This window comes from Brassica napus, chromosome C3, assembly GCF_020379485.1.
Source record: "Brassica napus cultivar Da-Ae chromosome C3, Da-Ae, whole genome shotgun sequence".
NCBI lineage: Eukaryota > Viridiplantae > Streptophyta > Magnoliopsida > Brassicales > Brassicaceae > Brassica > Brassica napus.
In genome coordinates this window covers 9,568,695-9,595,782 of record NC_063446.1, presented here as the reverse complement: position 1 = coordinate 9,595,782, position 27,088 = coordinate 9,568,695, and the positions used below count along the sequence as shown (strand labels likewise).

General features: G+C 37.0%; 4 protein-coding genes and 1 pseudogene across 4 annotated transcripts; 2 read left to right on the top strand and 3 right to left on the bottom strand.

Moving 5' to 3' along the window:
- Positions 1-627: 627 nt before the first annotated feature.
- On the bottom strand, positions 628-2,472 carry LOC106387862 (probable WRKY transcription factor 21). Its single transcript, XM_013827793.3, has 3 exons — positions 1,265-2,472; positions 1,052-1,177; positions 628-953 (listed from the first exon to the last, which is right to left on the bottom strand). The coding sequence occupies exons 1-3, from the start codon at positions 2,014-2,016 to the stop codon at positions 809-811; spliced, it is 1,023 nt and encodes a 340-aa protein (XP_013683247.1). The 5' UTR covers positions 2,017-2,472; the 3' UTR covers positions 628-808.
- A 9,746-nt stretch (positions 2,473-12,218) lies between these two features.
- Positions 12,219-14,967, bottom strand: LOC106385702 (annotated as a pseudogene).
- Positions 14,968-17,156: 2,189 nt separating this feature from the next.
- On the top strand, positions 17,157-17,899 carry LOC106387864 (monothiol glutaredoxin-S9-like). Its single transcript, XM_013827795.3, has one exon. It carries the CDS (start codon positions 17,365-17,367, stop codon positions 17,671-17,673), a length of 309 nt encoding a protein of 102 aa, XP_013683249.2. The 5' UTR covers positions 17,157-17,364; the 3' UTR covers positions 17,674-17,899.
- LOC106437582 lies at positions 17,844-19,669 on the bottom strand. Its single transcript, XM_013878487.3, has 6 exons — positions 19,314-19,669; positions 19,072-19,233; positions 18,908-18,997; positions 18,689-18,826; positions 18,404-18,571; positions 17,844-18,303 (listed from the first exon to the last, which is right to left on the bottom strand). The coding sequence occupies exons 1-6, from the start codon at positions 19,467-19,469 to the stop codon at positions 18,052-18,054; spliced, it is 966 nt and encodes a 321-aa protein (XP_013733941.2). The 5' UTR covers positions 19,470-19,669; the 3' UTR covers positions 17,844-18,051.
- Positions 19,670-23,309: 3,640 nt separating this feature from the next.
- On the top strand, positions 23,310-26,626 carry LOC106388080 (root phototropism protein 2-like). The gene is made up of 4 exons (XM_013828059.3): positions 23,310-23,529; positions 23,627-23,696; positions 23,933-24,310; positions 25,238-26,626. Exons 1-4 carry the CDS (start codon positions 23,459-23,461, stop codon positions 26,444-26,446), a joined length of 1,728 nt encoding a protein of 575 aa, XP_013683513.1. The 5' UTR covers positions 23,310-23,458; the 3' UTR covers positions 26,447-26,626.
- Positions 26,627-27,088: the final 462 nt, after the last annotated feature.

Below are 27,088 nucleotides of genomic sequence, written 5' to 3'. Positions count from 1 at the left end.
ACACTCTTTTGCCTCGAAATTCTATTTGAGGTATCGAGTGGGTTTTGACCAAAAAAACAAAAAAAGGGTATCGAGTGGGTTTGGATAAGTTTGGGTCGAGTCTTCATTGTTTTCATTGTGTATTTGAGAGACCCAACAATGTGATATGATATGCATCTATCATGATTCATGAGATGTGTAATCTTGAAAGAACATTCCATTTTGTAACTTTAATCACCAGTAGTATATATATATTTCATCGAGGAAATCTTGAAGCAACAGCATTCCCATTTGTGGTGAGGAATGGGATTAGTTGACTTTGTAATACTATATTCCTCAAATGGAAGCTCGATAATGGAAACAAAACACTCAGATTTGTCTTGACTTGAGTTCTTTGTCAATGAACTGAGTTTTTTTCTTCTAAATTCATTTCATGCTTCATTCATAGATTTAACAACTTCATTCATTTATTTCTCAACTCACAGATTCTCAAAGAACCCAAGATTATTTATCCTCAATCATAATATCTAATATTTAAGTTTTCCTCCGAAGCTGTCTTAAAACTATTTTACTTAGTACTTCAAACTATTTTACACCAGCCATGTTATACCAAGAAAGCTAAACTGAGATAAAGAACAGAACTTCAAATCATTAAAGAGCAATACACTTGAGAAATAAAAGAGTTTGACAAGTCCCCTACATTTAAGTAACCCAAAACCAACAAATACAGTAACCTACTATCACAAAGCAAATCCATCCCAACAGAAGCACTGCTCCCATCATATATATCACACAGTATTGGAGCAAAACACACATGATAAAATGAAAGTTAAGTTGTCACGGTTTGAGATGGCAATTTGGGGTGGTTATGCTCAGCTTCATAAGTAACAATAAGCATTGCTGGATCTTCCAAACATCTCTCAACGTGCTTCCTCGCTGGACAACCTCTTATGCTACTGCATTTGTAGTATCCCCTGCACACACACACACACACATAAATTCTCAAAAATGACTCCTACTTTATACATAATACTGCCTCTAAGAGAGTGATCAAGCAAGAAGAGTTATATACCTGGGATAAGGAGAGCCCTTGATGGGTTTCTGACCATACTTTCGCCACGAATAATCATCAGGAGGGATATCTGCAACCTTGTTGCTTATAGCAGGCACTCTAATCGATCTCCTAATCCGATGTTTCCTGCCAGTTTCCAACTAGGCTTTAACGCACGAAGAAAGGGTAGTGCGAAATAAAATACCAAAAGAAAAAAAAAAACATGCAGCTGACCTCTTCTTAGAGCAGTGGCATCTGCTAGAGCTACCGCATTTAGCACTACCATGTTCATCAGCACCTCTCATGAGGCATTTTCTCTTAGAATACTGTGAACTCTGATCAGTTGAACTCGGAGCTCCCAACAAATGGAAGGAGGAGGAGTTGTTTACGCTACCGTCTATGCTAAGCGACGAAATAAAGGACCTAGTGGACGACATTGTTGGAGTACAGCTCGAGTTATCAAAGCTCAAACTCATCCCGCTGTTGCACTTTCTAAGCATCATCTCAGCTTGATGTCTCTGCTGCTGCTGCTGATGAGCCTGTAACCGTTCATGTAACTGCTGTTGTTGCTGCGGGTTAAGCTGGAGGAGAGGGGCTTTTGCATTGGAGTTCAAACCGAAAGACCGGGTCCCTAAAGTGAGAGAATCAGCAGGTCCCAAGCTCAAATCAGACCGGAGCACCACCGGTGCTTTCTGAGAGGATGGAGGTTCTGTTCTTTGGAGACAAGAATCAAGGAAGATGGTTTGAGACAAATGAATCAGAGGCCTCTTAGCTCTTCTAAACCTGGCATGACCCACACTGCTACTACTGCTGCTGTTGCTTAATAGATTCCCCACTCTCTTGAACCTAAACACAGCTTCTCTAGCTTCGGACAATAAACTCATGTCGTACAGATGATCTTGTTGATGGGGTCTGCTAGATATGAGGTTAAGAACTCTATGACAACTCTCCACAGCTGCTCTGTTGGTTCCTTCTATCTCCTCCATGTCTTAAAGTTACACAAGACCAAATAAAACCCTAATTTTTTTTTTTCCTCCGTTACAAGAGTCTCTAATCAAACCCTAGAAACCAAAAATGGGAAAGACCCAGATAGTAAAGTTTCCGTTTTTACACGATCCAATCTCAACAAGACCCCAAAAGAAGTTGCCTTTCTTAAGCTTGAAGACGAAAGCTTCTCAATTGAGAGAAGAAAACAGAGGACGAATTGAGAGGGAGGGAGAGAGAATGATGAGGGAGCAAAAAGCAAAACGGACCTTCCTTTAAGAAGAGAGGGCTGTGGATTAGTTGTCAAAGGCAAAAGATTCTTCCACCATCATATTAAAGAGAAGAGGGAGGTGTGAAGGAGAAGACTTTCTTGACTCTCTTCTCTCTCTCTCTCTAGGCAGAGCTTCTGCAATCACTCAACCAAAAAAATAAAAGTGAAATGCATTTCTCCGATTTTTTCTATATTGTGGTGGATAAATCATTTTTAAAGGAAAGGAAAATATAAAAAAGACAACTTTATTTTGGAAAAAAAAGCAAAGAAGGAAAAAGACAAGGAATCAGGTGGGTCCCATTCGAAGACCTTAAAGATTCGTTTTTAATTAATTAAGCTAGGGAGTCATTAAACTATCGCAAAGAAGCAATTATGCTTGTCTATAATCAAATTCGTGGCAGGAACTATATACTAAGCTTCTTTCATGATAATGATATCAAGGAAAACTTATGTAAGATCGTTTAATTCCAAGTTCTTGAGTTTACTTTTTTAACCAAATTAGTAAAAGTGGAACCAAAACTCGTTTTTTTTTTTCTCAGTTTCTAACGGTTACATTTTTACTACATATAAACGTGTCTTTCTAAAGGTGGTACATCGTTTAATTCCAAGTTTTGTTAAATAAATAAAAAAAAAATGGAACCAGAACTTTTTTTACAGTTTCTAACGCTTACTTTTCTTTTCTGTTCGACGGATTTTTAGTAGAAAATCAATCACTTTCTATGTGCATAGCGAGAAGTTAAATTCTAGATTAAAAGGCAAAAATATCTACTACATTTCAACACAACGAGTCCATTGCTAAAGGGTAACATTTTAGAATCCAAAGCATAGTTTTGGAATGACTGAATGCGTGGAATATACCCAATTAACGTCCAAATTAGCTGAATGTCCATAATTATGGATAATCCAAAAATGTGTAATTTTTTGACACTGTACGGACGAAAATACATTCATGCTTTATCGAAAACAAGTAACTCTAGATTTATTGCTAAATATTTACATAACAGGTAACAATCTACATATCAACTAACATATCAACTAATAATTTCAGTATCATCTAACAATCTATGTATCAAACAAATGTATCGACTAACAAATAATATATCAATTAATGAAACTATTAACAATTAATTAGTTATCTATCAAATAGCTCCAAAACTATTTGTAACAGCTAACACTTCATGTATCGATTAAGAATCCATTAAAATCTAAATAATAGCAGGTAAGTAATAAAATACCTACTAACGTATATATTATCTAAAAGTTGATTGTGAGTCGAAATTAGAAACATTGGAATTGGGGTGAGATAACAAGATTAGCATTATGGATGTCAAAAGAATCAGAATAAAAAAATAAAGATCTGTGTTGAATTAAAAGATGATTTGAAGAATCTATACGAGAGATAAAAAGATTAGAACACATAAAAAGGAAAAATGAAAGAGATAGAGATAAAGGTATTATAGTCATAAAAAATATTAAAAAGAAACAAAAATATATGACAAATTATATGAGCTTTTAGGTGCATTCTTACCAATTACTCTTTTGGAATTCCATTTTTATATGTTTATAATAAATAAATAAAAACTGAATTTGCAAATTCTTCAATAATTTTTTTTCTGGTTGACTTCTCAAAAAGTTCGCAAGTCATTCGGTTCACAATAGTTCCGTGTACATCTCATTGATAGTCCAAACAAGAAAACAACTATTCATAGAAATGTCAACATTATCCTATCTATCATACATTGAAATGTCCAAAAATAATTTTTTGAATATTCTTAGACAATTTTTTGAATATTTTTAGACAACAAAGTGTCTGTTTAAGTTCAACCACTCCTTAATTTTAAGATTACAAGATAAATTTATTGCTAAACTACACAACACATTGGACTGCCACTACAAGAAAACACAAATTTAACGACGGCCAAAATCGTCGTTATTTCCTCGGAAAAGAAGGCTTACGAGGAAATGGCGATGAAAGTCGTTTCGTCGTTATATGATTGCCGTAAGAGAAGATTCGTCGCCATTTCCTCGTTAATTAGCGAGGTTATATTTTCCTCGTAAAGAAGAATTAAGTTTTCGTCGTAAAGACCACGTGGGGTTTCCACGTAACGCGGTCGTTGTGCTTCCTCGTAAGAAACTCGTAAATGATTCGTCGTAAAAGACCCGCAAAAACCTCTAAATAAATTCGTCGTAATAAAAACGTAAGGAACACGAAAACAATTCGTCGTAATAGAATCGTAACTAAATCCACGTAAAATCCTCGTTAATTGTTCTTCGATATTTCGTCGTTAATTTTCCTCGTTAATACATCGGGAATTAGCGACGCAATTACTTTGTTTTCTATTTACTGAATTTATAAATAAAAATTATATTTATTTAATTTATTAATAAAATTTTAATTGAAATTAAATCGAATAGAAAATTTTTTTTTGGCCGAATTAAAATGAAATTATATAATATATAAATAAGTTTTGAATTTTAAAATACAATAAACAAAAAAAAAACTAATGCTGCATTGCCGCGTCGTAGAATTCCTCGCTCCTTCTCGAGAGATCTTCCTCGTTGACTTGCACGGATGTCTCGCCTGGAATGGGGTTTGTTGTCTCATGGTCCTGAACATGGCCTCCCATTCCGGATTTGTGGCCGCTATGACGTCCAAGAAGTTCTCGAGACCAGTCATACGAGCTGTGAACGACGATTTTGTCGAGGCCAACTCGTTTTGTGTCGACGACAGCTGATGTTGTGTCGTCTCCAACACGTCGCGCAGCTGAGAGACTTCATCATCCCGTCTCTGGCCATAAGAGGAAGTCGCTCTCGGAACATCGTTGACGGAACCAATCCCCAACACACGTCCCTTTATCTTGGGAGCGACCTTAAAAAACAATAAAATATATATTAAAATTTAAATTTTAAAGTAAAATGGAATTAATAAAAAATTTATATAAAATTTACCTCCTCGTAAATTCTATCCACTTCTATTGTGGATAAGACGACGGGTGATCCGTCGGCGGACTCCTGCGCCAGCTGGGTCTCACGCTCGTCAATACGAGCTGCCACATCATTGTAGATCTTCTCAGACTTCTCATCTACAAATGCGCCCGCCTTGTTCTTGTGGGTCCGATCGAAAAGTTCCATAAGAGTCGGTAAACGTCCCAACTCCTTGGCCTAAAAATAGTTAAGAAAGTTTTTATTATATATATATATATATATATTAAAAATCAAAAAGTTAAATATTTAAATTACGTACCATTTCCAAACGGACGCGGGCGTGTGGCTTTTGGCCCGTACTATGTTGCATCGCCCTGTGGCCGTGCTCATCTACCGAGTTACGGGAGGCGGAGCAAGACTGGGCGACTCTCATGGCATCAGGATCCCTCCAGTAACGGATGAGGCCATCCCACACGTCCGTGGTGATGGTTGTGGGTTTGCCCCGCTCATAGCCCTTCACGATCCAGTCACCCTTCCAGTTGGAGACCGTGTCCAACAAACGTTTCTTCGCCTTGTCGATAAACTCTTTCCGCACCTTCTCAGTGACCCCCATGGACCAATTAAATTTTTGCTGCAAAAAAAAAAATTAATAATTAGTTTAGAAAAATAAAATTTAAAAAAATATAAATCAGGAATAAATTGTAAAAACTTACAGCGTAAATCTTGAACCACGTCCTTCTGATGTAGATCGGAGTGGATTTCCAGTTGGGATGTGCCATGGAGAAGTAACCTTTAATCGTCTCGGTTACTTCTGTTGCAAGGCAGTTATCAACCCCAAACCTGGAAAAAAAAAACAAATTCAAAGTTTTAAATATTTATTAAAGTCACAAATGAATTTTAAAAAATAAATGTAACATACATACCAAAGTGTTCCTTCAGGTCGGTCGGGGTCTATGATCGGTAAGCCTTCTCTGCCTGGCAAACCGAGAATGTCCTCAACAGTGTACTGAGAGTAAGGACAACTCGCTGGCACCATCAAATCAGCATGAACCTGATGGGCGGGCATCTGAGGAGGCACATGAGGAGCTGGCATCGGAGGAGGAGCTACCGGAGGAGGCACATGAGGAACTGATGGCGATGCCGTAGAAGAAGGCGAGACTCTCTGAGAAGATTGAGTCTCGGGGACGGTCTCCTGCTGACCCGAAGAACCGGGAGCTGAAGAAGAACCGGGAAGTGAAGGCGGGTCTAACCGACTACCCGGTGGACCGAACATCTGCGAGTAGTGAGCACTACGCTGGTGTCTACGAATAGTCTGCAAAATTTAAATTTCTAAATTAAAGTCAAGAGTAAATAAAAAATTATGAACAGTATTAACTACGTAATTAATAAAATGAGGAAACCTAAATTTTGTAAACTAATTTCGTAAACTAAATTCCCTAAACTAACCACCTAATCTAAATTCCCTAAACTACTTAGAGAGGAAAGAGAGTTACCATGTTGAGAGGAAATGGAGAGGCTGTAGAGAGGAATTAGAGAGGAAATGAAGAGGGCTGCGGTTTCGCCTATATATAGGATTAGTGTTCGTCGACAATTCGTCGCAAAATAACGAGGAAAGACAGAGGCCCGTCTTTCGTTTTGTCGCAAGGCCCAAGCAAATTAACGAGGATATACAGAGGCCCGTCTTTTATTTAACGTCGTTCTTGCGATGATTTTTGTTTTATCATCGATTTTACGTGGGCCCGTCTTTCGTTTCGTCGCAAGGCCCAAGCAAATTAACGAGGATATACAGAGGCCCGTGTTTTATTTAACGTCGTTCTTGCGACGATTTTTGTTTTTATCATCGATTTTACGTGCAAATAGCGAGGCTTTTTTTGCTAACCCCTAAAATCTTAAACCCCAAACCTCAAACCCTATCTTTCTTATCTCCAAACCTCAAACCCTATCTTTCTTATATTTCTTATCTAATACTTCATATATTTCTAACCCTTTAACTTCAATATATATATTTTTTTGAATTTGAAAGGTTTAATACGTTGGAAAACAATTTTACAAATTTTGAATTTGACGTATCACACAACAAATCAAACACACGCTACAAATCATATATGAAAGGTTTAAAAACAAAAAAAAAAAGAGAAGAAGATATTTGAATACAAATGATGTAGATTTATGTGGGCTACACTTACGTATCTCGTCATATGTGTTTCCAATATCTTTCTTCTCTTTTTTTTTTAAGTTTATATAAAATTGAAAATTATTTTTTTTTAGTTTATATGAAGTAGGATGGGGAGTTTTAGGGTTTGCACATTTGGGGTTTAGGGATTTGGGTTTCATTTTAGTTTAGGGTTTATATTTACCGACGAATTAACGACGAAAAGTAAAATAAAAAAGCTAACCTCGCTCATTCCACGTAAGTTAACGAGGCTCTTACGACGTTTTGGTCTTACGTGGAATAAGCGAGGTCCGCTTTTTTAATTATAAATCGTCGCTTAGTCCACGTAAGTTACGAGGCTCTTACGACGTTTACTGTTACCGTGGAATATGCGAGGTAATGTATTATTAATCGTCGTAAAATTCCCGTGAGATAACGTGGAAAGTACGACGACTGTCTCTAAACCCCTAAAACGAAACCCCAAATCCCAAACCACATCTTCTTTATCTTCTACTTCATATATCAAACACTTCTATCCTTTAACCTCAAGCAATTCATTCTAATCCAAACCGAAAATTATAAAAACACAATTCCTTTACTTATAATTAATGTCGATATCTTATTTATAAATAAACTCCCATTATCTTTAATTATATATAATAAATCAAACTCATACAAATATGAAATACATTAATCGGATTCATCGACATTCTCGTCATCACTTGAAACATCATCATTTACATGAAACTCGTCTTCAACAGCTTCCTCCGTGGGATCTTCGGTAAGATCTTCATACTCGTGATTATGCGGATCAATGAGAAGGATGTCATCAATTTCTTGTTCAGGTTCATGAACTTCATTTATTTGTTCTTCTTGCAATGGTGGTTCTTCTCCTACGATGATTCGTCCTCGAGGTGTAACTTTGATCACGGCTAACCAATTTATACCCGACTCTCTCATCCGTGGGTATGGAAGGAAGCTAACTTGGTCTGCTTGTGAAGCTAAGATGAAGGGCTCGAATTTGTTGTACCTCCGGCCACCGTTGACATCTACTACACCGAATTTGTTCAACCGAACACCTCTATTGACGACGGGGTCGAACCATTCACACTTGAAGAGGACGCATTTTAGCTTCAATATCCCTGGGAATTCGACTTCAATAATCTCCGTCAAGATTCCGTAGAAATCTGTTTCTCCTTTCACACAAATTCCATAGTTACTGGTTGCCCGCTGTTTACCATACTCATATGTGTGAAAAGTATAGCCTCGTGTGAAATACATCTGTGATGTGGTGACCTTTACAAGTGGAGATTGAATTACTTCGTGTAACCACTTAGGATAATCTGCATCGTCGTCATAATCAACCTATTTAAAAATAAAAAGAACGTTGAAATACAAATCATTCATGTATGAAAATTTTAAAAGTATTTGATTAATACCTGATTCTTCAACCACTTAACAAAGTGTTGATCTTTTCTTTTGTCTACGTCACTTGTGGATATACCAGGAAATGTTTCTTTGACTTGTGAAACAAACATGCTGTAAATTCACATTTTACATGAATTAATCTCTCTCAATTATATAATGTATACTCAATTTAAGTTACCTTTCAAAATAACGCATCAATGGATCCTCGCAATTGAGTAGAATATAGGTGTGTGCACTATGAGCGTCTTCTTCACTCGACCACCAAACCTGTTTTGATTTCCCACCAAGTCGTCCAATCTGGCTAAAGATTTCTGGAACACCAACAACTGCATATGTGGGCGCAACGCCACCATCATCATATCTTCTTGGAGCTCTTCTTCGGGTACGTACTTTTGACGCAAAGTAGTACGATGTGAAGTGAGAAACTTCTTCTGTCAAACTTCCAGCAATTATAGAACCTTCAACTTTGGCGAGGTTCTTTGCTTTTCCCTTCAAATATTTCATGGCTCGCTCGTACTGATACATCCATCCGTAATGTACCGGTCCACGAAGCAATGCCTCATATGGGAGGTGGATAGCTAGATGCTCCATCACGTCAAAAAAGCCTGGAGGAAATATCTTCTCCAAGTTGCACAATAAGATAGGAATGTTCTCCTGAAGCTGTTCTACGACTTCTTCTTTAAGAGTGCGTGTGCTCAAATCCCTGAAAAATGCTCCAATGCCTATTCCAAAAACAATTAAACACATTGTTAGTCAAATACTATTATTGTAAACTAAACCAATTTAATATTATTGTCCTATTGTAAACTACCTGCAAGTGCTTCATGTACGTTTGTTGCAAGTAGCTCCGCAAATGCAAATGGCAGAAGTCGTTGCATAAAGACATGACAATCATGACTCTTCATCCCGGAGAACTTTTGACCCTTTTCAACACATCTTGAAAGATTTGAAACATACCCATCAGGGAACTTCACTTCTGATGCCACCCAATTGAACAAAACCGACTTTTTTTCTGAAGACAATCTAAAAATTGGAACGGGAACTTGGCCATTGCTTTTTATATGTAACTCACTTCTTGAGCAAATATCCGGCAAGTCCAACCTCGATTTTATGTTGTCTTTTGTCTTCCCTGGGACATTCAATATTGTATTCATGATGTTCTCAAAGAAATTCTTCTCTATATGCATCACATCAAGGTTGTGGCGCAGAAGAAGATCCTTCCAATATGGTAACTCCCAAAATATACTCTTCTTGTGCCAGTTGTGATGAACACCGTAAGAATCAGGCATATTACGAGGGACATGCCAATTACCACCCCAGCGAACTGTTTCGTTAGCTCCGTAGTAGTCGATTTGCGCTTCAATTTGTTCTCCAGTTAGATATGGAGGAGGAGTGTCTCTCACAACCTTTTTGTGCCTAAACAAATTCTTGTTTCTTCGGTACGGATGGCCAACTGGAAGAAATCGACGGTGACAATCGAACCAACTTGTCTTTCTACCATTCTTCAGTTGAAATGCATCTGTCGTTCCATTACAATATGGACAAGCTAATCTCCCATGTGTAGTCCATCCAGACAACATCCCATAGGCAGGAAAGTCACTTATGGTCCACAAAAGCATAGCTCGCATCGTAAAATTCTTCTTCGTTGAGCAGTCATACGTCCTCACCCCTGTTGACCACAAATCCTTCAACTCTTTTATCAGTGGTTGTAGGAAAACATCAAGTGACCTTTTTGGATGCTTCGGACCGGGTATTAATATGGTCAAGAATAAAAACTCCTGTTGCATGCACATCTCCGGTGGCAGGTTGTATGGCGTAAGAAAGACAGGCCACAATGAATATTGTCTCCCTGACATTCCAAATGGACTAAATCCATCTGTGCATAATCCGAGGTACACATTCCGGCTATTGCTAGCGAAATTCGGATGTACTTTGTTAAAATGTTTCCAGGCTCTTGCATCTGATGGATGAGTCATCTCACCATCCGTCTGAGTATGCTCGGCATGCCACCTCATCTTTCCAGCAGTCTGCTCCGATTGGTACAATCTTTTCAATCTATCTGTAATTGGTAGGTACCACATCCTTTGGTACGGTACCCTATTACGTCCCCTTCCTTGCGGCTTGAATCGTGGTTTCTTGCAGAATCGACATTCTTCCAACTTCTCATCATCTCCCCAGTAGATCATGCAGTTGTCGATGCAAACATCTATCATCTCCGAAGGCAACCCAAGACTATAAACCAGTTTCTGAATCTCATAATAAGAATCAGCAGACTCATTGTCTTCCGGCAAATACTCTTTAAATAAATCTGCCCATTCGTTCATGCAACTTTCAGGTAGATTGTGATCAGTTTTAATATTCATCATTCTAGCAGCCAATGACAATTTAGAGAGACCTTCTCTACAACCACTGTAAAGTGGTTGATTTGCCGCATCTAACATTTCATAAAACTTTTTTGAATCTATGTTAGGTTCTTCATCTTCATCATCATGAGCTACGAATGCATCAGTTACCATATCATGAACCCTATCATAATCTACCATCGGCTGATCCTCCTGATGGTAACTATGTGCATTATGCAATTGATGATCAACCGGTTCTTCTTGAAAGTTGCTATTACTACTACTAGCTTCATTCTGATCATAACTATAACCTTCTCCATGTTGAAACCAGATATAATAATTTGGCGTGAAACCTCTATTTACTAAATGCTTCCAAACATTTTCACGATTTGCCAACTTTGAATTGTTACATTTCCTACAAGGACAGAATATTTTACCGCTTTCTTGGGCGAGCGGTGTAGAATCTGCTTGATGCATAAAACGCTCCAACCCAGCAAGATATTCTTTCGTCACTCTCCCGTTAGCATCTCTATGCATATACATCCACCTCCGCAACTCGAAAATATTTCCCAAGCCCGACATTTTTTTCACGTTTTTTTTCTTGTTGGTGTGCTTAAAATTATGTTCAAACCTCCATATATATAGAAAATTTTTGAATCTGGTAGTTGAATTTTGCTAGGAATTTACGACGAAAAATTAGGTTGGTGGCAAAAAAAACGTGTTAAGTTGGTGGATTTCTCGTTCTTTCCTCGTAAGTTATTTCCTCGTAAAAATCATGCTAAAATTACGACGAATTTGCGACGAAACACATTTTTCTCGGAAAAACCACGTCAACTTACGACGATTCTACGAGGAAAAGCTTTACTCGGTATTTTACAAGGCCATTACGAGGAAACTTTATTTCCTCGCAATTTCATCGTTAAGTCATCGTAATTTCACGAGGAATAGTTTTCCTCGTTAAATTTCCTTGCTAAAACTGTGTTTTCTTGTAGTGTGCTCCTGCACTTCACTTCCTCCTCTCTCGGTCTACAAATGATTCAATGAAGAAGAACATTACATTTTAGTTTCTTCTGCAGAAGAGTCTTGAACTGTTCTTTTAGTTGTTGCATTCAGGGAGTTTCCGGGCATAAACTAGCACCATTACAAATTCCTTTGCAGAGGAACCTATAGTTGCAGCTACTCTTTCATGCTTAGATGTTGTTTCCAACCATAGCTCCACTAAGCTGCGAAGCTCCAACGTTGGGATTACGGCTTCTCCCATACATCTTATCTCTACCTGTTAAATAAAATAAACATAAACGAATGAACACAAGGGAGAGCTGATTTTAGATCAAATATTCAAGGATTTTAGCTCATCTAAACCGGTGTGACCCATTAGCCATGACCTCAAAAACGATTTGTTCACTGGCTCGTGATTCATACAAGTTTCAAATAATACACTAACAATTATAGACCTTACAATCAACATAGGAACTGACTCATATATGGAAGCAGGGCTTATCTTATTCCATGTCAGACCGAGTGTATACAAGCTAGAAACAGTAAGAGTAGCAACTGCATAAGAAAGGTTGAGTACCTCAGTTTCACTTTTGAGATCAAGCTTCCTCATGAGGTACTTTTGGATAAAAGAAACTGGAATATTGCCCTCCCTATCATCATATAATGAGACAGAAGATCAACACTGCTACAATATAATTCTTCTTCCAAACAGAAAATTAAACAATGCGAATCCAGAACTAGGTGTGAGATGTGTGGCCCAGAAAAATTATAAACGGCTCTACCGAGAAATGTACACCGATACAAAAGATGACATGAAACTCTCTGTAATACAAATGTGAAATTTAATCTGAAACCTTAGAAGCAAAAAGTAATATTTTGACTTATAAAAAACTAGAAAATACAACCTTCAAAAGAAAACTTACCTTATTCTCAAGTAGTTTGCTGGAATCTGAGGCAGTGATGTTTCTCCTTCCCTGAGACCAGCAGCTCTTGTCAACATACCAAGACACATAAAATGAAGAAAAAACTTGAACACCAGTAAAAAAAAACACTCGGATACAGAGCAAGAATCTTACTGATTATTTGAAGCCACAAGTGAGAACCAAACCGGACCATTTCTCCTCTCCTGTTTCGGGCTTGCTGCATCTTGTAGTGATGGAATTCTTGAATCACCAAAAGTGGATGACCTTTTACGGCGAGTCCTACGCGTTCTTTTAAGCTTAGCAGGTTCTGATGTTGTAGGATCACCATTCTTGCTGATCTCTTCCTCGAGTTTACATTTTCTTTTATGATCCTTTGTTTTGGTTTTGCTCCCATGAACATCATTGTGAGATGCATTACCATTCTCAGATTTTGGATCCAACCCTTGAGAGGTAGAAGACTTTGTTCCGTTTGCCACATCCACCAGAAAATTCAAAGGTTTCCAAAGATGTAATTTGGAATCCCAAGGTTCATCAACATCCTTGTTTCTTCGGTTAGAGAGGGACTGGTTAGCCTCTGCATAAGAAGACTGAAAAAAGTATATATAAATAAATGCATAGGGAAACTATCTGAAGATCATAAAGACACAAAGGGTACAGAGTACAATCACCTTCTTTACCTGCTTTTTATTCTGAGTATATTTTTGAAGTGTTTCAGGGGAGCTTGCGCTCTCTGTATGACCATCTCCAGATTCCTCTTCCTTCTTCACGGCTCTCTTAGTGAATGAGCCATTACCCCGAACATCTTTTCTCACGAGAGACTTTGATCGTTTCCCCGTTGTACCAGTTTGTGCTGAAAGCCTAGGTGTGTTTACCACCAGAGACGAGATAGACCTCTCTTTCCTCCTTGCAGGTAAGGTGATTGAGGACTCTCTTTTTCGTTTCAGTGGGAATATTTTAGCTCTGAGGTCTTGCAAAATGTGGTCGGGCCTAAACATTATATATGAACATAAGAGTGGCTCCTTAACGAATGCATGAGTTCACCACCAACTAAATGGTAGTCTAGTAAGAGGGAGAAAGTACTGTGGTTCTCAGCAAAAGCTAATCAATATATATTCAGGTTGTAACTGCTTCAAAATCAAAAGCTAATCAATATATATTCAGATAGTACTGTTAAAGTTATTTGTTTCATTAAAAAAAAAAAAAAGAGCAAAGAAGGCTTCCAACAGTTATATAATACAGAAAGAAGGGATCAGTGCTAAACCAAGAAGCATCATGAGAAAATTGGAAAATAAAGAGGAGGAGGAACCTTAGTTTGTCGAGAGGGGCACCCCCGAGGTCAATATCGCAAACGGGACAGCACTCTATCTCATCCTCTGTGATTTTCTCATAATATATGCATTTTCTACAAACTGCATTAAAAAAAAAAAAGATCTAATAACTATAGTAACTATCAAGTAAGAACAAAATGTTGTATATGAAATGCGACTAGTGGTTATAGACCAGAAGACCTAAGAAAAAGAGGCATCATACTAACCAAAACACACAATTAAATGGCGACACTGCTTGTTTGTGTCCCCCATAAACCAAAAACCTCAAATCAAACTTACAACATGCACCTACAATGAGCCCAGAACCAAACCATTGTTGACGAATAAAACAACACTCGCAGCAACCAAAATAAAAGGAAGATTCTTGGAGGCCAAAAGTAAACAGAGAGAGAGAGAGAATCAATCAAACAAGGAAGTAACTGAGAATAGGAAATAAAGCGAATTGAAGGAACGTAAACGGGGAAGTAAAAAGAACGAACGAACAGGTGTGAAGGCACTCGGAGATTGTCGCAGAGGGGACAAGTCATGCATGCATGCCACCACCACCCTCTCCCTCTTCACTCTACCCATCTTTTCGCCTTCCATTATTCGACGAATCGCACGTAACCGACCACCCAGGAATCGAATGCCCTCCCCAGATTTACGTTCAACTCAGTCTCTCTTCCGACATACAGTCAGTCAGACACATTCAAGTCTCAATCAAAAAAAGACCTGAAGAGAAACTACTATCCCCTATAGACGGAGGTTTCCTCCTTTTGTTTTTTTTTTTTTTTTTTTTTAATGGGCTTTCTCACATAACCTTTTTACTCTCTGTTTTGGCAACTCTGTGCGATTTTGCTTTTGTTTTTTACAGTTTATACACTAAAATGGTTTTAAAAATCGATGATCAGAGTAAAAATAAAATCAACTGACTGAAAAAAAATCAGAAATTAAATATAGAATTTAGTCTACACTTCATCTCTCGAGGAGGATGAAGAGTCTGGTCTTTCACTCTGAGCATGGAAATATATATCTTTTAGCCTTCATCAGTGTTCATATCTAACTCCTTATCCATTTTTTCATGTGAGGACGTTAATCAACAAAAACAAAACTTCTTTTGTTTCCTTGTAATTGTAAGCGTGTTTTCATGTGTACATGTTGTTTCAATATGTTTCATTTAGAAATCAGACCATGTCAGACTGAGTCAAAGACCAGATGGTTACATAACTTACGAGCATAATATACAAGAGCCTCATCGATAGAAGTCATGGACACTAGGAATAACAAATTACTTTTCTTGGACTAAGTTACATGAAATTTCAATAAAAATCAATTGACAATTGCGACTTGAGAATCCATTGGTCCATGTCTTTTATATCACTTTCGGTCTCATCTCCTTTGATGTGAGACTCCTAAAAAATTCTTTAATCCACGTTTAATTAAAGAACTCAAGACTCAAGAGGGATAGAATCTTTGGCAAATTGATGAAAAAGAAATGGCACGCAAGAGAAACCCATAGGAATTTATATTCCTTCAGGATCACTATTGAAGTAAGATTGAGAGAATCTCCCAAATAAAATCATATCTTGTTGTATAGTGACATGGTTCAAGAATTGGGTTTTTATTTCTGACACGATCCGATCCGGTCCATCATCACGAGTCTCCTGGTTCCCTTTTAGTGGCTGCGAAAAATACCGTCAATCCAAAGAAGAATATAAAGTATATATCTTTGCTTATTCGCTGCCACTTTGGGCTATTCAACACCCTTCCTCTGAGCATGATTCTTGAAACAAAATAATTACTATACTAAAAGGGAGATATAAGCTCTTCTTAAAATGTCCATATAGACACAAAAAATCGTCCAATCAGAGAGTCCGAAATTGCCACGTCATTTTATTTATTTTTTCGTAAAAAATGAAAAAACAATGCAAAGGAAATGATCGAACCCGGGTTAGTATGTCCGAAATTGCCACGTCATCTCATTTATTTTTTCGTAAAAAATGAAAAAACAATGCAAAAGAAATGATCAAACCCGGGTTAGTATGATATAAATATATAACACATACCACTAAGCCATTGAAACTTTCTTGGACACATATACAAGAATCACTAAATATGTAATCACAAATTCTTATGTACATTTACAATAATATAGATTCAACTTTCAAGACTCTGATACTTTGTTTTGTAAAAAAATATAAGTAAGTGACTAAGCTAATATATTCTTTGAAAGTGTGAGAACATTAACAAATATGAAAAATCATAGATTTTTTTTCGTGACAAAGTTAATAATACTATACTAAAAGGGAGATATAAACTATGCTATATGTCGATTTTTTACCTCCGGTTTGACTATCTGAACCGGTGGCCCCATAGGCTTCTAGTATTCTTACAAAGAAAAAGTCGAAGCTTGGTCCACAATATAAAATTCTAATTCTCTGGCAAAAAAAAGAAGACCTTGTAAATAAATATAAACATGTGCCATATTTTTTAGTCACTCTAAATGCTCATCTTGGTATCTAGGTGGAAAAAAGGGTACTGAACAAAAAAAAGGTGGAAAAAAGGGTAGGTGAATTTTGATTATGTGCAACTTTTGTGGGGCCCTCCTTACTTATACAGTTATACCAAATTAAAAAGAATAAACAAAAATATTGTTTTGGTTCACAGTAATTAAAGTCACTTTGATAAAAACTTGGGGAACCTTTTGGACGATCTTCTGTGATCTTTTATCTCTTTTTTTGGTCTCCACATTCTTTTCTTCCTCCTTTGTTTTGTTATAAATAGCATATGATTCAAGAAACTCGTCTCATGCAACACTGAGCACAAGACTGTAGTATTACAACAAAAACAAAAAACTCTTTTCTTCACCCAAAAGTGAGATTTATTTCATGGGCTTTCAGTTTTAAATATCTTTTAATCTATTAGGGGGAAACAAAGGTGGAGTTTGTTTCTTCTTCTCCAAGAAACAAGCCCTAGATTGATTGAAACTTCCTTCAAGAAACCATGGACAAAGTTGTGAGAATGTCTTCAGAGAAAGGAGTGGTTATATTCAGCAAGAGCTCGTGTTGCCTGTCCTATGCGGTCCAAGTCCTCTTCCAAGACCTAGGGGTTCACCCGACCGTCCATGAGATTGACAAAGACCCTGATTGTCGTGAGATCGAGAAAGCCCTCATGAGGCTCGGGTGTTCCACGCCGGTCCCAGCCATCTTTGTGGGAGGGAAGCTGGTGGGTTCGACCAATGAAGTCATGTCGATGCACCTAAGCGGTTCGCTCGTTCCGCTGGTTAAGCCATTTCAAGCTAGTCTATGTTAAAAAGGTGTTCTAACTTTCTAAACTATAAAGAGACAGTTCAATAAAAATCAACCAAAAATAATAAAATCGTATAGCTAGCTGATTCAACCTTTGTAATGTAGATTTATAAATATTGTGGGTTGTGGATTTATAAAGTTATTAAATAACTTTATGGTAATCTTTCAGGGGAATAATAGGATATTCCTTTTATTAATTAATATATAATAATAAAGGGTTATAAATAGCATTCGTAGCTAAAATGTCTAAGACCACCCCACAGAGAAGAGAATACAGAGTACATATATTTCTACAGATACAGAGTAATTACAGACAATGTTTGTCTTGTCTTGTTGTCTGAATCACTACAAGAACAGAATAACGGAGTGTTGTCGTTGTGTCTCACTTGAACTCCAAGACTTGTGGGTTTGGATGAGTGTTGGAAATATCTGATGAAGAAGACACTGAAGTGACATTAATAGGATATACCTCGGTTACTTCTTCAGTCTTCTCATCAAAGTAGACCACATCCTGCATCGTTAGCTGGTGGTATTCGACCACTCCTCTCAGGTAGAGATTTTCGCGTGTGTAAATCGAGTTCTCGTGAGCTAACCGAGCCTTCTCAGCCAGCAATGTCTCAAGTTGAAGTCGCACCTATATAAGATGAGAGACAAAAGACACAACCAAATATCAGAATATGCTAAAAAAGATTGTTCACCTTTGTAAAAAGAAAGAGTAAAAGAGATATTCATACAAGATCATCGTTATCAGTTTGGCTGTTTTCGCCGCTATGATCCTCCCTCAGAACCTTGTTTTCTTCTTCAAGCTGAGCGCATCGCTGCTTTGCAAAGGCCAGATCAGACTTTACCATCTTCAGCTCCCGGAGAAGAAGCTTTGCCTTGGCAGCCATGGCCATAGCAACCTGTTTTGACATAAAATCTATTAACTCTTTTCTGATTTCTAAACTCAATAACCAGTAAATGAAGATATCTTCGCTGCAGGCAGCCAATAAAAAAATGATACAGAGCAGGCACCTTACGTCGCGAGAAGCCTTGAGTTGAATCTCCAAATCCGCTTGTATCTCAGGGGGCTTCTGCTGGTTGGGCTTTTTCTTAATCTTCTTACGTGTTTCTTGAATGATCCCTGCAGTACGTGTCTCCACAGCAGTAATACCCTCCTAAAGAAAATTCACAAGAAACTCTCATTTAGTACAGTGAAAGAAGATTGCATATGTCTCTTACCAGAACCAGAAACGAACCTCAACAGCAGTACCAATGTAATTAAAGGAAGAAGTGATGGCATCTAAGCTTCTCTGTAAGGAAGGATTATCTGTTTTCCTAGCAGCTTCCTGCAACATGTTCTCAACTTTAATAAGAACACTATAATAAAATAAAAGGCTTTATGAATCATCTCAAAAACCACCTTAGTTCCTGAAGGCGTGTCAATTCTGGTGGTGGGACTTTGAGGAGGATCCTCATCATCTAAAAGAGCCTTAGCTTTACTAGCGAGACTACCCCAAAAGCTTCGTTTAGGTTCGTTTAAACTCTTCATAGACGTGTACTCATACGGCTTCCTCACCACCTCCTATTCAAATTGAAATAAAAAAAAAGATCTCGCATTTCGAATTCGAAGCAAAACATCAGAAAGAGACAAAAAGACGAAACCTTGGGGGGAGTGGGAACAGGAGGGGAAGAGTAGGCGGAGGAAAGAGAGGAGTCTCTGTGCGCTGAAGATGCTCTAATTGCCTTCGCGGCGAGGGACGACGCAGCAGAAGATGAAGATGAAGCCGAAGAAGAAGGAAACGACGAAGACGACGACATCCTTGCCTTATCTCGCGAATTTTAGATCAAATCTCAAATCTGAAATCCTCAATTCCTTTTGATTTTGGATCAGCCTCTCTCCATGGAATCAAAGTTTTCGATTTTGGGGGTCGATCTAGGGTTTTCCCTGTGAGAATCAAATTTGGTGTCCGTCAAACTCTAAACGCAACGGGTACGTATCCGGTTATTGAATTGGTTTTCAAATATTTATTAAACCGGTTTCCCCCCTTAAATAGACTTCATTTATATTCATCCGGTTTAGTGGACATGATTTGGTCCACTTGATTTTGTAGTCCATGTTTTGTTCTCCTGATCCAACCAGTAATTGCAACGACTGATTCATTAATGAAACTTGCATCCAAGGTACATCTTAATATATAGACCTCGACTCCTTTTTAAACTAAGCCTGTTCAGTCAGATGAATTGTAACGACGTATAGAACCAAAAAAACAACCTGATTCTTTTTTTTTCTCAAACCAGAAAAATTTGACCTGACTATATTGAGACTGACCTGAAATTTTGTAGACACAGCACAGATCTAGTTGCTCAAAAAAAAAAAAAACAGCATCAAAAAACATTTACGAGACTGCTTATCATGTCTGTCGATATATACTATCTGCAACGAATAATCGTCACTTAAAAATAATTGAACATTTCTTATAACAAAATCGTTTCTGATGCATGCTGCTAGTAGCATACACATGACATGACATGACCGTACAGAAAGATTGACATGCAGCACACACGAGTTCTAACTCTATGTTTGTGTGCATGTATTATTAGGCTTCTTGGCATTGTATCAAATGGCCTTTGCAACAACTAGTTTGGTTTCAAGGTCAAGCACTACTCTAGCAGTCTCCTTGTTATGTTCACCCCAAGCTTTTGTGTTTGATTTGTTTCTTTCTTGGTCAAATTCATCAAGCTAGTTTTTCTCGTAAGGATATATTCATACCGTTGACTCTATATATCCGAATACATGCAACCCTTCCCTAACCATATATAAGTATAACGGATAAGAGATAACACAGATGAAAGCGAGATGTTCTAAACTCCGTTGGCGTTACTTGACAAGACGAAATTAGTGACTAAGTGTGTGAACTGGAAGAAGCGAGATTAGGGATATTGACGTAGACATTGGGCTTTCTGACAAATAACCAACTTTGGCCAAAATTGTTCATTAGTGGTTTTCATTTTGTTTTCTATAGCCTCTGTTTCATGTCTCGTCGGTTAGGTCGATCGGGACCATTGCTCATTATTACACAGCACACAAAAGAAAGAAAAAGATGGTCTCCTAAATCTGAAATTGCATATCCATAACCAGATAAGAATATTATCTTCTGCTTCAGTTTTTTTTTTAATATCTTATTGGCTCTTCCGGCCAGCTCAGGTAGAAACGCATAATATTTAGTGTTACAGTGCAAACTTTTTTTCGAAAAGCTATCACATTGTTTTACTCAAGTTTGAAATGTTTAAATTTAAATAATAGTCGGATCGCTTATTATTTTTTTTTCCTAAAAATTAAATATCATATAAATGAAAGTTTAGATTTTACAAGAAAGAAAAATTCTATTTTTTGTTACACCTTGGCAAAAAAAGCTAAAAAACAAGGTAGCAACCCGAATGAAGATGAGCCCGACTAATTTCCACGTTCAACGCATCCACTTAGCCATAAGTTTGAGGAAGTACTTCCTCTCTCTTCTAGCAGTGATGGTGTTTCACACCTCTTTGTCAATGAATCTGAAGACTGTTTCCGGTGCACGGCAAGGTTGTTGTGCAAGACATTGTTTCTTTGTTTCCGGATCGCTTATTATTAGACTATCAGATAAACTGTCGAGACTAAAACTCAATCCCAAACTTCCCACACAACTGTGATTTTGATTTAGAAGAGGCTCAAATTCCGGAGAATGTTTTATCACATTCTCATGTCTCGCCTATCACTTTACCAAAACCATGCAGGCAACTTCATGATTTTACTACCTAATGAAACTTAAAATAAAACAGCAATCGTAAGATGTAACTATTATGGTAGAAAATGTTGATTGAAACTAGACGGCATTACAAAAAAATATCAGATGACAAAGAAAAAACTAGACGGCACTACAGGTCAGGGAGTTTGTACTTTTGTTAATAGATCATAGCAGCATCCTCTATGGTCCAACCCAAATCCTAATACACACATTTTTACTTTGAGTTTCGTTAGACTAATACAATTTACTCCACTTTCTTTTTTTCATCTTTTTCACCTCCTTTTTTCTTCCATACTAGTATATTAGTATATTACTCTTGAAAATACTAAGAGCACTTCCAACCTTAAAGATGCTAACTTGAAGTTCTTATTATAAAGTATTAATATTTTTAATTTAAATTAGTTATGTATTTAAATTTAAATTTTAAAAGCACAATTGACCAAATTGATTGATATACACATGCTTATCCGGTTCTTGCATGTGTTTGTTTTAGAACCTTTTCAATTTCTCTTTTTTTTTGTGTCAGAGAACTCCATTTTAAAACCATTGATGGAGGTGCTCAATCAGAGCCATAGTGTCTAAAAACGAGTGTCACCGGCAGAACATTATAGAGCAACTAGGCGATGTGGAGACGTTAGATATCTTAAAGGGGGTTATGGATACGTGTATTAGCATTATTGGAGGACAAAAGGGAAACTGGATTCTGAAGGATTATTTGTTGACGTAGAAAAGACATGCACAACGAGATTTAAGAAGGATCACCACCACGTATTGAACTAGGCCTACCCATGATATGTTCCTACTTTTCCTAACTTCTACTGGCTCTCACATCTCTAATTGTACATCCATTTCACTATTTTTAATATAATTTCTTTCTGTCAATTATTCACATGCTTAGCTTTTTATTTCATTTTAAATGTTTTTAATCATTTAATAGATTATATTAAACATCAGAAGTACACCAACCAACAAAATGATTCTGGAGCCAAAAGTGGACAAGGATCGAAATCCCTCGGAGAACATTTAAGAACCCCCAATAAACATGCTCTTAGAAATGAGCATACTCCTACCAAAACGTAACGATTAAGAGACAAACAAACCAAACCGTAGAAAACCCTAAAAAACAGAGATTAAGTAAAAGAATACTCAAACTTTCTACGAGATTTTATATATGCATTCAACATTGTCTTCCTTTAATTCAAATATTTTAGGCTTTTTACACGTGAACTCTTTTTATTATAGTTTTTACTTTCTCATTAACCCAGCCAAAAGAACGATTTTGTTTTTCATCTTTGGCCTATTCACTCTACAAATTGCTCTCAATAAACCAAATGAATGTTATTGAGTAATATGCTAGATGCCGATTAGATCTTATTTTAGGCATATAATATTGGTTATATAATATTGAATTTATATGATATAATTTTTTGAAAAAAACACTATGAGATGAAATTACATATCTTAAATAAAAATTATTATATATTTCACTATATTAATTTAAAATTCATGCAACGTACGAACAATACTTACTGATCTAATATTATTAGTATAGAGTATAGATTGGTGGTGAAAATTAATCTACTAAGCATGTTGTAGACAAATATAAAAATTTAATGATATGCTGATAACTTTCTAACAAACAATACAATAGATGTAAAATGTTATCGAGTCAACAACCCATTCGTATTATCAAGAGAATCCAATTAGTCTATTATCAACTGGTTGGAAAACGTACTTACGTTTATGAAAGGTAGAAACTCTCAGTTGCCTAAAACAGCAGCCAGTGCAAGTATATCCAAATAGGGAAAAGTTACAAGAAGCATGGTGAAAACGACGAAGAAGACCAACACAAAGATATGATTGATTTAACTAAAAGAGATAATACCGAAACAACACAACCAAACGACAAATTAAAACATTAGAAAAAGAAGAAAAAGGGGAGACCAACGTTAAATAATTTTCAATATATAGACACTCAACTATTATTGCTCCATCGTCTCTTTCACTACACATCCAATAAAAATGGCTACTGAAGGGAAAACCCCCATCAACATTAACACAATGTCTTCAACTCTTCAGAGAACAGGTCAATGGTACGATCCGGTCCAGTTTCATCTAAATATTATCCGGCTCGGTTCATCTCCCCCTAATCATATGAATTTCTGACTTGTATATGCGTTGTTAATTCAGGGTTTTCTCACAAGATATTCCGACAGATGTTGTAGTTGAAGTCGGAGAAGCTAATTTCTCTCTTCATAAGGTAACAAAAATTCGTTTGTATATATAAAAGAAGCAAATTCGTTTGTATAGATAAAAATTTTCTTTTTGTTTTGTCGTCTATAACTCATACAAACGAATTGAAAGTACTGAGCTATGAGTTTGTTATACGATATGAGACATTAGTACAAATTATTACTTTACAGGTACATGCCTAGGTCAAAAATGGTTAATAACAACATGAGTTTCTATTTATAATTTCCTTTTAATCTCATGTAGTTCATGCTAGTGGCGAAGAGCAACTACATAAGGAAGCTAATAATGGAATCCAAAGACAGTGACGTGACGAGAATAGATCTCTCGGATATCCCCGGAGGTGCTGAGATGTTCGAGAAAGCTGCTAAATTCTGTTACGGTGTTAGCTTTGAAATCACCGTCCAGAACGTGGCGGCTCTTCAATGCGCCGCTGAGTTTCTTCAGATGACTGACAAGTACTGCGACAACAACCTCGCTGGTCGGACACAAGACTTCCTTTCTCAGGTCGCTCTCTCTAGCCTCTCCGGAGCCATCGTGGTCCTCAAGTCTTGCGAGATACTCCTTCCTATTTCTCGTGATCTTGGTATTGTCCGCCGTTGTGTGGACGTTGTCGGTACTAAGGTTTTAACTCGTAATTCATTCTCATTTGCTTTCTAAGTGTTAAACTTAGATCCTGGTTTTGGTTAGTGTTTAGTAATGTTCAATAAAATCTTTATATTTAGGCGCTTTATAGAGGATTAACATTTAGGCGGACCTAGACACGCCGCCGCATAGACCGATCGATCTAAATTTTTTTGTTTTGTTTATGGCCGATTTGCTATCTAAAGAGTTTTTAAAAACATTGATGTTTAGGTTAAGTTTTATAATTCCAAGTTTTACATAGTAGTAACCAAAATACACGCCACTCTAGAATCCATTAACCATAAGGTTCTAAACTTAAGAAAATTGATATTAATAAAATTTTGTTATTGAATTAATTTTTATCTTAAAAAAAAAAGCTTAGGTTGCCACATGACATTATAATTTCTTAAAGAGTATTTTTTTCTGTAAATAGGCTTTCAATTTTAAAAAGGTACAAGAATTTCTCAAGAGTATCTTATAAGTTCTTTTTGAGAAACTCTTGTTCTCTCTACTAAATTTTTTTTTTCTCGATTACTTAGATACTCACTAAATATCTATGGATGAAAGTGCTCTTATGATTTACATTAATTACTACGTTGTAATTTTTATTCGCTTTCAATGTCAAAAGTGAATTAATTAACCGTGCTAGAGTTTACAATCATACATTAATTACTACGTTGTAATTTTTATTCGCTTTCAATGTCAAAAGTGAATTAATTAACCGTGCTAGAGTTTACAATCATTTTCGTATAAGCTATTTAGATTTGGTTTCGGTTCGGTTTGATTCGGTTCAACATATCTTTGTTCAGTTCCTTGAGTCTCACGTATCAATTATGCAAGATAGGTTTGCCTCCATTAGTTTTTGTAGTGCTTATTACATAAACTAATTTGTGTTATATTTTCATTATTTATTTATGTTTTGAAAAGGCTTGCGACGAGGCAATGTTACCGTGCCGATCACCACCGAACTGGTGGACAGAGGAGCTCTGTATCTTAAACATCAACTTCTTGGCCGACGTCTTAGCTTCCATGAAGCAGAAGGGCCTCAAGCCATCTTCCTTAGCCTCCGCAATCATCACCTACACCGAGAGATCCTTAAGAGACCTCGTCAGAGACCATTCCGGCAGAGGAGTCAAGTTTTCCGATCCCGAGAACAACGACTCCGAGGAGAGAACTCAACAGAGACATCTCGTGGAATCAATCGTCTCTCTCTTACCTTCAGACAAAGGACTTTTCCCGATCAACTTCCTCTGTTCTCTCCTCCGTTGCGCCGTCTTCTTGAACACTTCACTCGCATCCAAGAACGAAGTCGAGAAAAGAATCTCCGCCGTTCTTGAACACGTCACCGTCGATGATCTCTTGGTACCTTCTTTCACCTACGACGGCGAGAGACTATTAGATCTAGACAGCGTCAGAAGAATCATCTCTGCTTTCGTCGAAAAGGAGAAAAGCAAAAAAGGGTTATGTTCTGTCTCGCTACAAAGAGTTGCGAAGACCGTTGACTCCTACTTAGCAGAGATCGCTACTTGCTTGGAGCTCACGGTATCCAAGTTCAACGCGATAGCAAACCTAGTTCCCAAGTCCGCTAGAAAGTCAGAAGACGATCTTTATAGAGCGGTAGACATCTTCTTGAAAGCTCATCCGAGCCTAGGCGAGATCGAAAGAGAGAAAGTTTGTAGCTTAATGGATCCTCTCAAGCTTTCTTGCGATGCACGTCTTCATGCTTCGCAGAACAAGAGGTTACCAGTGAACATCGTTCTTCACGCTCTTTACTACGATCAGTTAAAGCTAAGAAGCGAGGTTGAAGACAAAGAAGGAACACCAGTTATAGTCCCTGAGGCTTTAGGGACACGTGATAGTTCGTTGGCTAAAGAGAACGAAGATTTGAGGAGTGAGCTGATGAAGATGAAGATGTATGTTTCGGATCTACAAAATAATGTTGCAGCAGGAGCTTCTTCTTCGAATGCACCGAGTAATAAGAAGAACAGCAAACATACTTTCTTCTCGTCTGTTTCGAAGAAGCTGGGGAAGTTGAATCCATTTAGACATGGGTCTAAGGATACTTCTAATATTGATGAGGATCTTGATGGTGTTGATATTACAAAGCCAAGAAGACGAAGATTCTCAATATCTTAAGGAAACGTTTGATCAGTAACTTTTGAGTTTTGTGTGTGTGTGTGTCTGTGTGTTTGTAAGTCAATTTGAAAGAGAGCTAGTTAGTAATCACTTTTTCTTTGTAAAGAGAAACTTTCATTATTATTTTGTTATAGTATTTTGTGAAATAAACTAAACATAAATCTTATACATGTTATTCTTTATCTTGCATTTTCATAAATAACATAATTTGAGGAATCATACAGAATAATCAATATGGATCACATGTCTTGATTGATGATTATCCTTAATATCTTTCACCGTCGACTTAGCTTGTAAATTTATTGGGTGTGATTGGTTGCACGATGGAGTAAAAAGGTGGAAAAAAAGTGAAAATGAGTTGAAAAGAAAATAATATCGCTGGCGCAAAACATTTTTCACTTCATTCAAGTTGAGTAAAACTTTACTCTACTTTATTCTCTTTCCATAGTAAACCAGCGAAAATGGTTGTTAGTATTTATTATCTTGATTGGCAGAAATGAGAGTAAATCAACTGAAAATGTTTTTCATCTTTTTCCTTTTATGCTACTTGTACCATACAGTCAGACTCATTAGGTTTCCAAGAGCATCTTCAATCCTAGTACAAAACCCACTCCAAACTCAATTTTACAGTAAAATCATTTT